Source organism: Sander vitreus, chromosome 3 (genome assembly GCF_031162955.1).
Source record: "Sander vitreus isolate 19-12246 chromosome 3, sanVit1, whole genome shotgun sequence".
Taxonomy (NCBI): Eukaryota; Metazoa; Chordata; class Actinopteri; order Perciformes; family Percidae; genus Sander; species Sander vitreus.
The window spans coordinates 5372302-5385630 of NC_135857.1; the positions used below are offsets into that span (position 1 = coordinate 5372302).

The 13329-nt window shown below is 43.3% G+C and overlaps 1 protein-coding gene across 1 annotated transcript in view; it reads right to left on the bottom strand.

Annotated features, from left to right (window-relative positions):
* The window catches only part of fat3a (FAT atypical cadherin 3a), a 143398-nt gene that overhangs the window by 26135 nt on the left and 103934 nt on the right, over window positions 1-13329 (bottom strand). Inside the window, exons 17-18 of the mRNA XM_078243259.1 lie at window positions 5176-5313; window positions 2173-2316 (exon numbers count right to left, since the gene is read on the bottom strand). Coding sequence (XP_078099385.1) covers window positions 2173-2316; window positions 5176-5313 — 282 coding nt within the window. The remainder of the gene's footprint in view (window positions 1-2172; window positions 2317-5175; window positions 5314-13329) is intronic.

Genomic DNA, 13329 nt, shown 5'->3' on the forward strand with positions numbered 1-13329 from the left:
TAAATAGTGGATGGGTGTTGGTGAAATAACGTTTAATCAATGAGAACATTATTACTGTGAACAGAGCAGAGAGTCGAACCGAGCTGCTGTCGGCTGCTACCCGTGCGCATTTACGCATTATTATCATGCGTTGCATGTCTCACAGAAGAAATAAAAGTACACACAGTGCGTACAGGATTACGGCTGCCAGCACCAGTGATTATTACTATTCAAATTACTTCCAAAACATTTTCAAAGGCCGCTGCATCCCAAAGTCCCGGGCTTTACATCAATATATGAATTTACGTTGGTGGCTAAAGCACAGTTTACTTTGTTTCACTATCGTCATATTACAGTTATTATTAATCTTACAGAGCCATGCATAGATACATTACCTCATGGCTATGTTTACTGCAAACATCTGTGTTTAAAAAAGAAAAATACTATTAAAAATAAGTTTTGTCTTGCTTTCATTCATCAGCTTACGCTCACGTGGGTGGCCCATGTCAAGTCCTTGTGGATATTTGCCCCCAGGTAAAGGAATAAGCTAATGAGTACTATTTCAGACTTAAAAACTAGTTGTGACAGAAATAATGATTCATCATTTTCTAAATCCTCATTTTAAAAAGCTTTACACCGTATTTAAAGTATGCTGAGAATATCCCTTATAACCCCTACAGGTGTGTGTGTTCTCTGTTGAGTCACTTATTCAGACCAGCGGGACAATGGATGATTTAAATGGGGAGGAGGCCCTGATGTTTGTGCTATGCCACTGCAGTTGGGCTTGTTCTTACCAAACAATTAGAGCCATGATGGCTGAATTTTAGGCAAAGTTTTCTTTAATTCTGTAAATCTTTTGTTTAGGTCAATTAGTGCAGTGGCCGTTTAGAGTGCATGGCTGTTCAGAACGGGCTGATTGCTTGGTCCCCAGTATTACAACAAACAATACAAACAACATGGGACAGAAAATGCAGTTATAAAATGCTTGGTTCCCAGTATTGCTGCTTGCGGAGTTGTTGAATGGCACGCCCGTTTAAAGAGTTCTCCAGAACCACTCCTCTGATGGTAAATGTAGTGCATTTATATAGCACCTTTCTATCTCACGGGACAAAGCGCTGTATATATTGACCCATTCACATCCACCGATGGTGACGGAGCCAACATGCAAGGCGCTGGCGCGCTTAACGACGTGCCATAAGCTTGCTGCTGTTGCTCATTCACTGAACAGCAAAGACAAAGAGGTGACTGTGGCGGCCGCAAGAGAGAGAAGAGAGTTTGGGCTCGCCGGACAATGCTGGAGTCTCTTCTACAGAGAGAAAGTCACTAGATTTGTTGCTAATTGCTTTTTTAAGCCCTCTGCTGTACCAACAGGTTCGCACTCCCATCTCATAAAATAAGGACGCTTGGTCAGGTGCCTTTTGTCGTTGTTATTGATGCTAAAAGTCTCCTTTAACGTTTTAACTAAACGCGCTTGGTCGGGACTATTGGCGTCCCTTTTGACGCAGTTATGTTAAGGAAAAGGTCGTGGGTGGGCTTACGGTTCCGTGACACGCGGGAAGAATGGGACGGTTGGGTTTAGGAAAAGGTTGCGGGTGGGCTTACGGTTCCGTGACATGCGGGACTAACGGGACGGTTGGGTTCAGGAAAAGGTTGTGGGTGGGCTTACGGTTCCGTGACACGCGGGAAGAACGAGACGGTTAAAGAAGAAAGCGACTTTAGGAAACTTGACAAGCGTGACACGAACCCCGGTCTCCTGGGTGAAAGTCCTGTGTTTGACCCATCTACCACCCCAACCAACCTCCCTACGCGGAATTTCGGCCTTACATACTACTCGCTAAACCCCGTCTAGCTGCTGCTCTCCCTGCTACGTTCTACAAACACACTGAAGGACAGCTTTTTCGTCGCTTCAGACGCTGACAGCCACTGTTCAAACATCCGTATTTTACTAGTTCGGAGTGAGAACGGGTTGGCTGTACAGAGGCTCGTAGGCTCTCTGTTGGTAGCACAGTCATGAACCGCAATCAATGAGCCATCTAGGGATGTAGCCACCGCCGCTGTACAGAGCCTCGCAACAGTGTGCTGCATGTGACGTTGTCTTTTGCGCATGCCGGATGGTTTGAAAGACACACACACAAACACACACACACCAGTCCTCGATTTATAGTTGGATATCATGTCAATGGTTAGGTTTACCTGTATGACAGTGGTGAGGTTGGCCGGGGAGAAGGTGGGCGGGTTGTCATTGATGTCAGAGATATCAATGTTGACCATCACAGTGGAGGACATGGCTGGGACTCCACTATCCAGAGCTTTGACGGCCAACGAGTAGCTGGGAACCTACAAGGACAGACACAATGGAAGATACATAAACCATGACAAAATAAAACAAAAACATATATAATGGATATAACACCTGTGATGTTACCCTTAGGTATCTGAAGGCATGTTCGGCAGCTTGATTTCTAGGCTGAGGTTGGTAAAACAGATTTTTAGTGGTATTAAATTGAATTGAATGGATTATGGCTGGAAAGGATGTCATGTTTATCACTTTTAAAACAATGCTGGCCAACAACAGGAACATGTAGTTTTTGTCCTGATGGTGGCAGTAGAGGACAGGCTGTGTACCTGTAGGCCAGCAAGCCTATCATCATCTAGGCTAATAATATGTTGGATACATTTTTTTTTTTAAAGAAAAACATAAAAAAAAAAAAGATTAAACAGTTTGGAGGACCCCCTGTTCAAGAAACTACTTTGTCTAACCTGGAGATTTGTTTCTAACCTATCTGATCTTCTGACTCCCAACACTGTTTTTATGACGCTACTGATTTTCAATATCTCAGCAATTATCTGGGAGAGTACAGTGTTATTATGGATAGAATAATGGACAAAACTATGAATTTTCTTTTAACCTTTTCAGTCACAGGCCAATGCATTTGTGTAGGGCCTACCACTTATGTCCATTTTTTGGGGGGGGGGGTTAGCAGTAGCTCAGTCTGTGGGGACTTGGCGTGGGAACCGGAGGGCTGCCGGTTCAAGTCCCGGTGCGGACCAAGTACGGAGACCAGTTCAAGTCCTGGGCACTGCAGAGGTTGCCTTAGTTGCCCTAGAGCAAGGCACCAAAGCCCTAACTGCTCGGGTGCCTGTCAATGGGCAGCCCCCTCGCTCTGACATCTCTGCATTAGTGCATGGATAGATGCATGTGCATGTGTGTGTATTTTAGGCCTGTGTGTAATATGTTAAAACAAAGTATCAACAGAGTGAAAAACGTGTAATTTCCCCTTGGGGGATCTATAAAGTATGTCTTCTTCATCTCATGGTTACATTATGAACTATATCATTAGCTACAGTATATATTAAAAGGTGATGATATATCAGTGTTGTGTCCACAGCTTGTCCTCACTGGCCCCGAGTGGCAGAGACAAGGTTTCCTCCAAACTCACTGGATCACAGCTTCAGATTATAGAATAAAGTGCTTGTGTATGTGGTTGTCTGGGGAGAGTTTAAGTTCACACACAGACACACGCACGCACGCACGCACACACACACACACACACGCACACACGCACGCACGCGCACAAACACACACACACACACACACACACACACACACACGCAAATAATTATTGTTCCCTTGGATATTTTGTCTGTTTCTCCATATTGCTTTATAACAAAGAGCTAATGAAGCGTGCGGAGAAGAAATGCAAAAGCAACAAACAATATTCTGCTGCCTGGCACATATGAAAAATAAACCTCAGTAGTAAACAGCTATGACCTGCTTAGCAGAGAGAAAGGGGGGGGAAGGGGAACCAGTATTGAAATGAGAGAAGGAAACCTATGTAAAAACACACACTAACCCTACACACACACACACACACACACACACACACACACACACACACACACACACACACACACACACACACACACACACACACACACACACACACACACACAAAGCTGCTGCTCTGTGTGATAACCCCAAACTCACTTTCATCATCCAAAACCTTTGATCCCCCACACGTCCCTGCACTCTTTCTGAGCACGCTCAGACGGCTCATCGACCGCACTCTTGAATACTTTATGATGAGAATATGAATATTTCTGAAGTTTTCCAGCAGTGCAGAGGAGAAGGAGACTAGGAAGGAGCAGTAGATGAGCAAGAAAGAAGAAGGCTGAGTAGGGGGGAAGCAGGCAGGGGTGTTCAAGCCTTCCATCTTTTTTCCTGCTGAAAATGAAAGAGCTGATATGCAGAGCTGCTTTGTGCATGTGTTTTACTATTCAAGTGTGATTAGTTGCCATGTAGTCAGGGATCCATCTCCCTGGGCTCTCATCTTGGCCAACGGGCTCCTTCATCCCATCAGAGATGGCCTACACTCACTACAGCAGCTCAGTTCACTGGCTGTTGATGCTGCAGGCAGACGCTCAGTTGATACCTACAGTCATCACATCTGTCTGGGCTGTACCAGAACTGCTAACATTAGGCAGGAGCTCATATCAGTTGAATGAAACACAAAGGAAGAAGCTAGCTTTTTAGTTGACCATGTACAGCTTTGGCTGCTGCAAGCTGAATTATTTCATGAGAATAGTGCTCATTAATCCAAGACTGTTATTATATTATAACTTATTTTATATAACTTTAGAGTTGGGTTCTGATGGTTCCACTTCCAGGTTGGTAAATATACATATTCCCTGAGCTAGCATGCTAACCAATCTCTTATCATATATGTATATATATTTTTTTTTTTAACCTCTTGTTGCTCTTCTTCTGTTATCATGGGGGAATGTGCTTAACATTCAGGTTGAACTGTCGCCTATAACTAATGAACGTCAAAGCTGTAACTTGCAAAAAGGCCTAAATCAAACTGTGCTGTAATCTAGTAAATGTGGACTTTGAGAGACAATTTAGTTTGTCAGAGTCTTACTGAATAGGATAACCTAAATCCTAAATGTCTTGAATCAGGATATTCAATAGGGGGAGTTAAAAGCTTGTGAAACATAAGCTACAGCTGTCATTTTCATTGAACATACATATTTCCCTATATTTAACACTAACAGTACATGTCCTCTGCTGCTCCTTTAATGTCCTGCTTATATCTGTTAACGTGTGTGTGTGTGTGTGTGTGTGTGTGTGTGTGTGTGTGTGTGTGTGTGTGTGTGTGTGTGTGTGTGTGTGTGTGTGTGTGTGTGTGTCCTCACTGTCTCCCGGTCCAGTGGCTTGTTGACCTTGATGACCCCCCGGAGTGGGTCCATGAAGAAGTGCTCATCTCGGTCTCCACTGATGATGGAGTAGAGGACAGCTCCATTCAGCTGACTGTCAACGTCTTCTGCCACCAACTGAAAACACACACAAACACATAGAGGCAGGGGGAGTGACTGGAGTATTTTACAGTCGCACATTTTGACCATCTGTCCCTGTTTTATCCTTTATATATGGATATTTTTCATCCATATATCACCAATTCCTAATAATTTGTACAAATATGAGCCAAATGTCTCCTCTGCCAACCTGTCAGCACACATAGGTATATATGGGTTACATGGAGTCCATTATGAAGCTCATCATGAAGCGACTCGATCCAAACAAAACAACTTTTCATGTGATCACAATAGTCTGTGTGCTCAGGCGAAAACATTGCCTGAAATGGGCCGGAACTTAACAGTACTGAATACCGGCACTTCTGATTTTTGTCCACATGAATACCCTTACTTCTTACAGCATACCGCCACCACCCTCTGTGTAAACACATAGCCAGCTTAACACTGAGAAAACAGAGCTGAAAATGTCCTTGTCAGCATAGACCATTGTATTGGATAAACATATTATTGTAAACCTGGTCACAATAGTAGGCTATTGAGCTACTGTGCCGCTGCCTGACACAGGAGCACAGCCCACGGCCGGAGCATGATATCTGTTTACCACGGCGGTCACCAAATCCTGCACAAAGAGCGCCTCTTCAACCCCTGTACTTAGTAGGACACAGCCGTATACAGCTGCGGGAGGGAGAACTACCAACAAAAATACCTCCCCAACAACCGAGCGTACAACTGAATAACAGATTTTCTCCACTGCAGCAGGACCTGGATTATGTCTCATCGTCACACAGCAGTGTAAGGACTGAGAGTAACTCAAAAAGTAAAAAGCTACAGTGAAAGCTAACAACTAGGCCTCAAACTCTGATTGTAGGTGACTGCTGTAAGAGATGTAACAAACATGTTCAGTAAAAACATTAAAATACTCTGCTTTCCCAAAGACATGGTATCTGATACGTCCTGTCCTGCATATCGTGGCAGCACACCTACTGTAACAGTGAAGAACATTATACTGCATACATAGTCAATGGATGTTATAAAGCAACAGCCTAAAGTGCTGAAACTGGACTTTATTGATCTGCTGAACACAGTCAGCTCTCTGAATGCTGAGGTATTTTCAGTGGCCCTCTACCACCAGTCAGACGAGGAATTGAGAGATTCAGCAGATTCTTGGCATTGAACACATGCTTTCAACTGCATGTACCATCCATTCACTGCATTTTATTGACAATTTCAACATTTTCTGGGACCCCAGACATCTTTCTAAGGCAGATGGACTTTTCCTTAACAAGTCAGGAGTAAAGCTGTTCACCTCTAACCTACTTTACTTCCTGCCTGTCCTTGGTCCCTGTCCCTCGACCAAGGATACAAGACAAGAGGAATCTAAACAGAAGGAAGACATAACAAACCACGGCAAAGATCCACCAAAGCCCCCACATGAGGAGATGTTTGCCCATGGGAGACCACAGAGCCGAGACGAGAAATCTAAACAACCCTCTACCCCCCTTCAACCCCCCTTCTATCCCCCTCACCAACATCAACACCTTTGAGGATCCATCTCCTTTACCGCCCCATATATTCAAATTTGTTTGTTTATTAGGATAAACCCCTTGAGATGTATTATCTCGTTTTCGAGGGGGTCTCCATACCCCACCCATGCCATACCACTCTCTCTACTCACCCTTTCCCCTTGCCCCCCTGTTGGAATTCACTGATCAGATGAAGGAGCTGGTTACTGCTGGAACCAAATTTACCCCCCTCCCTTTTCCCATCATTCCCCCCCCGGCGTCCACCTGCCCCAGTTTTGACACAATCACCAAGCTCTAACTGCAGAGACGTGCAGGTAGGAGAGCTAGGCAATGCCTACCCTGCCAAATTTCAAACATAAAAATGTTTATTAAATAATTTTAGTTAATAAACTTGTATTTGTATTTTTACTGTTTATTCTTGTTATTTATATTTGCAATATGTATGTTATTCCAATTGTTTAGACGTTACGATGAGAAATGTAGCAGTTACACATAATCAAATACAAAAAAATGGTAGACTAAGCAGTGCTTTTACTGTCCATTCATTGCAGACGACAAGCGAAAAACCCATGTTGCGCATGCGCACTTCGATACTGTATTCTTCAACATTTTTTTCAACTTTGCACGTAAATGTGTTATGGCAGTAATCATCTCCGTTACATATCAAGCATGGACCACGAAATTCAAAGTCAAAATGACAGCAGCGGTCTCCGCCGATATCACAGAGTTGAGGAATTTCTCCAAGCTAGATTTTAATTCAAAAAAGGAGTTAATAGCAAGAGGGAGGTCTATGCCAGCCTTAGATGGACTACTGCAGCAAAAGGGACAACAAATTGTCAGATCGTTTCAAACAGACTGGTATGGAGGAAAAGATTGGCTATGTGGCTGTTCTAACAGTCAACGGCTGTACTGCTATCCCTGCCTGCTTTTTTCAACGAGTCAGACTGTTTGGACTTCAACGGGATACTGTGATTTGAACAACCTGCCCGCAGCTTAAAAGCTGAAAAGTCATCAGCTCACATCCAGTGTCAAATTACACTAAAAACCTTCGGTAAATCTTGGATCGACATTGCACTCGTAGAGCAAAGGAGGCTGAATATAACCTACCACAATGAAAAGGTAGAGGTACTGAAGGATCTGATAAATGCGACCTGCTTCCTTGCAAAGCAAGAGCTTGCTTTTCGTGGCAATGATGAAAGCGCTAGCTCTAGCAATAGGGGCAATTACATTGAGCTGTTGGATGTGCTAGCTGAGAAAGACGAGAGGTTGGCTAGACATCTACATACATCTACTGTATGAGACGAGTTTTATCGACAAGCTGTGATCGGCGTCTTCAAGAGGAAAGAGCGGCGGATGGATTTTATGTACAAATAATCTACTAATTGGTGAGTCAGAAACTATTTTGGGTTTAATATTGAATTGATAAGGGTGGTTGAATTAATGTTGACTGCAAGACATTTGCCTTCATATTCAATTGAGCAGTGTGTGTTTTTATTGTTGCTGACTGACAGACATAATTGGCCACTGTGCAATAATTAAGGATAAAGATGGTTGCATTCTGATGCTGGACATTGGCTACTGGTGTGCGCGTGTGCGCGTGCATGTGTGAGTGTGAGAGAGAGAGAGAGAGAGAGAGAGAGAGAGAGAGAGAGATACTGTGAGAGTAGTAGCCTATACGATATGTCATCCTGATTGGAAATTTCTTGATATCGATTGTGCGTGTGTGCCACGCTTGTGCGTGTGTGCCACGCTTGTGCGCCACGCTTCTTGTGCGTGTGTGCCACGCTTCTTGTGCAGTGTGCCACGCTTGTGCGTGTGTGCCACGCTTGTGCGCCACGCTTGTGCGTAACGGTTACTGTTTTGAAATATAAAACAATAAATTAGGTAATCTGGCTTTCATAACTAACTGATATGTGCCGAATCCAGGCTGCACGCCTAGTGGCACCCATGACAGTGGATTGAAAGCTTCCTCAATTTATGTTGTGATAGGTAATAGAAACAGAATGGTGAATCCGTTAACAAGAAGCGCTCAACTGCAAATTTAGCACATTTAGCATCCATTCCTCCTCAGCCACAGCCTGTCCCAAATTATTAAGCAAAAAATGCTTTTAACACACTAACATTAGCCTCACCAAACATTAGGTCTTCGGCAGGAAAATCTTTTTTAATCAATGATTTTATTATTAAGCACAATCTTGATTTAATGTTTTTAACTGAAACTTGGCTAGACAAAAATAGCAGTGCATCTGTTCTTATTGAGTCAGCTCCTCCTAACTTCACTTTTATGAGTGAGAATAGAATGAATAAGAAAGGAGGTGGAGTCGCCATTTTGTTTAATGACTCATTCCAATGTAAGCAGAAATGTTATCGAAATTTTGCTTCTTTCGAATATGTGGCTCTTCAGCTGAGGTTCTCCCCTTACGCCGAAAAATAAAGGCTGTTTTATGCTTCTGCGTCAAATCAACGGCATACCTCCACAGACCCCTCTGCGTCGACCCGAACCCCTCTCCGAGCCCTCCGCCGCAGCTCGATGTGCACCTCAAAAAATTTCTAACTTTGCGTCGAGGCAACGCAGACCGCAAGGACTGTGATTGGTCAACTCGTCCTGTGTGTGTTGTAGCCTACTATGGGGAGTAGCAACATGCTAGTTCACTGACATAAACTGCAAATAAACTCAGACATATTTGGTTACAATGACGGGGTTATCCGTTTGTAAAGTGTCTATATGCCAGTAACGTTTTGAAATTAGCACTTTGCCAGCAAGCAGTACTTTGTGGGCAGTTGTGCTAAAATTTGCTTGCTAACATAACAAAACTGTCTGGCAGACACCTTGCAAATAAACTCAGACTTATCACCCCCTAGCGTTATGGCGGTGAAATGCACCACGATGCAAAGCAACGCCGACGCAGAACTTCGAAAAGGTCACGACGCCGTAGAAACGACGCCGTAGCTACAGCGTGGAGTTGACGCAGAAGCATAAAACAGCCTTAAGTCTCGCACTGCCAGATCTCCACAGCGCATAGTAAGCTGGCTGAGTGGTCAAAGCAGCGGCTGTTTCATTTCCTATAAATTTTTCACAATAAAAGTCCACCGTTATTTTTTAATTTAAATGCTTTTATTATGAAGCAGCCAAATCAGGAAATGTTGGGTTTCATGAGCAGACAACTCCTAAGCGAACATAAAACGTAAAATAAAGCAGATATAATATAGAAACTAAACTTCAGCAGCTCTGCTCTGTTAATAGTTATATTTTCCATCTACTAATCAGAATGTTGTTTTTATGACTTAATCCGCGGATTAACCACTGGTGGTTACGTTGCTATAGCTGAACCCATGGAGCTTGCATTTTGTTTGAATCGTGTGTTTACGTGGAGATGATCTATTCCGGTTATGAGGTTTATCGGTAAACCCGTCAAATTTAACAAACAGTAGCCTTATCAGTAAACACAATTTGATCCCAAGGTGCCTAAGTGTTGTAAATTCAACGCAATATTCTACGTATTTATTTCTTTGTGTAAAGAAAATTTTTTCATATTGTCCCAGCCTGTAATGCTACAGATGAAATCAGCTGCTTAGATGCCCACGGACAACAGCATTATTCCTTATCATTCATTTCCCTCCATATTGCTTTATTTAAGTGCAGTTCTGTTTAGCTTTCATGGCCATAATAACAGATCAGCCGATCTCAACCGCTTCAGCTGGCGGGTGTTCTGACCCATAATCCTTTCCAAACTGTTTTCTAGTAGGCTAGTTTCTTTCTTTGTGTAAAAGACATTGTGTCAGTTTGTCCGATGTTACGTGCCGCTGCAGATCAAGTCAGCTGATGAGTGCCGCACACAGTTAGGCTATTTCTTACTCTATATCATTCATTTCCCTTAGTATTGCTTTTATTTTCATGCAGTTCTTTTGAATAACACAGCTTTCATGGAGAGAACAGTTCAGTAGTACAGACGTGTATCCCTCAGCTGTACTTTAAAGCATTAAAACAAAAATCCGTCTATCAGGGTTTTACAAAATGCTTAGGAGGCACGCTCTGTCATACAGTAGACTACATATCACATATAAGAACAGCTGATTTCTCAGGCCATTAAATCACTTCAGTATCCATATCACTGCTCCCCCTGGTGGATAGATAAACCATTGCAACTAGTTTTCCACACAGCGCTTAGGGGCGTTATTTTCCAGCCACGGCCCGGCCAAGGACCAGTCACGGAGGGAGGGGGAAATTTAGACGGCTTCATCTGTACATCGCTTCTCATGTGAAAAGTTTTCCTGCAGCTTTTGACCCAAGCACAGTGTTGTCTTCTCACGCTGACATCAATTGTCTGGTCCACTCCTTAAATACACATTGCTCTTCCGATTTGGATGAAGTGGCTCCAAGTAAAATGAGACTTGTTCTCTCCGTCAACTCATCACCCTGGTTAAATGACTTAATTCTCTGTTTACGGCGTAAATCTCGAAGGGCTGAACGACAGTGGAAATCCACCAAGATCCATGTTCAATGGCTCTATCACAAAGACCTATTAACTGAGTTCAACAATATGGTTAAGGCGAGGGCATCTTACTTTGCTAACCTTATTTCCTCCAGTAAATGTTATCCTAAAGTCCTGTTTGTCTGTAAGTTGTTTGACACCATCAACAATATTGTCACTCCTGCTCCCCCTGAAGTGCCAGTGTTTAGGACTGCTGTGACGTCCTCTATTTCTTTGTGAATAAGATTAGAGATGTCAGCATCATCCCCTCTGACTCTATATTCTGTTCATCTAACTCGGCCATCAATTTTGAACTGTTTCCTATTTCCTTGCAAGACCTTACTGATCTAGGGTCTCATTCATAAAACTGTGCGTAGGATCCTTACTAAAAGTGTACGTACGCCCAAAAGCCAAAAATGCTCTACGCCAAAAAAAAAAAATCTGATTTATAAAACCGTGCGTAAGCACATCTGTAAGCAATGTTCCCTTTATAAATGACAGATTACCCACAAGTGTGCGTACGTGAATCAGCCTCTTATCCCGCCCTGTGCACACCCATTTTTAACTATAAATACTCAATGCAAAGCACCTCATGAATGCTGATCAGTATGTTAATGACCCTGGCAGCTGTTCTTTCGTTACGCTGAATCACGACTGGCGGGGAAAAAGCAAAAAAACTTCTCAGACGCTCGGGAATTGCAAATTAAATTATAATTTCGGGCCTGTTCTCGCACAGTGTAGGGAAACCTGATCTATAGCAACCCAGTCTCACGGCAATTCGTGTAAATGTCACGTTATTTTTAACTATTGATATGTGTTCACGGGCACGTTTTTCTTGTTTTTTACGTGTAAATGTCACATTATTTTTACGTGTTCACGGGCACGTTTTTTACCATGAGACGGCCGGAAAGGGCGCCTCACATGGCGGGAGACAGCCGCGGGGGACGGCCGCTGGGGATGGCCACTGGGGACGCTCCACAATAACAGGATGGCGGAGGTTGGGTTTAGCAAAAACCCTACGAGGAAAGGGCGCCTCACACCCCGGGAGACGGCCGTGGGGGACGAGCGACAATAACGGGACGGTTGTGATTAGGAAGACTACGGGAAACTATTACTACTCCCTACCATTTTCGTGCTGTGGCCACGAAATATGCTTCTCATTGAAATACATTACTTCACATTTTCGCGCTGGCCACCACGTAAAAAATGAGAAAAACCTGCCCCGTGAACATGTATCAATAGATTAAAAATAACGTGACATTTACACGACCTGCTGTGAGACCGGACTGTCTATAGATTACTTATATTAATAATACCTTCCAAAACGGCAGGCAAAACGATTGAGTGAGAGCTCAACGACTGCATTTCCAGACTTTGACATTTGATGATATATGCACAGTATTAAAGACAGATATTTAGTTATTTACACGTGTTCTGCCATTATCTAATGCTCTTTGATGCCATCATGTATTCCATGCAGTCGGGCCATCTCCTCCTCCTGCGCTCCGTATGGGACAATGTGACGGTGAGACACGTTTTGTGAACATGTGAACACATTTTTATTTAAGATTTGGGTTGGATTTTACAAGGTGTTTATGGAGCAATTATCACTCAGTACAAGCGCAAATAACACTGCTGGATTTAATCTTCGTGATAACGAGGATGACATGGAGTGAAAAAATGTGCGTCAGGCATCAATACTTGAAAATATTAAGATTAATCGTTATCCCCACATTTACTTTCTGCAGTCTGACTTCAGTTCGCCACCTCACCATCTGCGTCACCAATTCCCATTGTCTCCAAAATGTGCGTACGCATGGGTCAGAGTTTGTTTTTTATAAATCACAACCTTTGCGTGGGAAGTGGCGTAAGCACATTTTCAGCCCTGTTTTTTGCGTACGCCACGTTTATAAATGAGACCCCTGGTGAGCAGTATGAAACCTTCCTTGAGCCCTGTAGATTATAAGAACTTCCTTACTTATAATGTCCTGGGCCCTATTGGTCTATGTTTGGTCTCTATTATCAATAGCTCTTTGCAA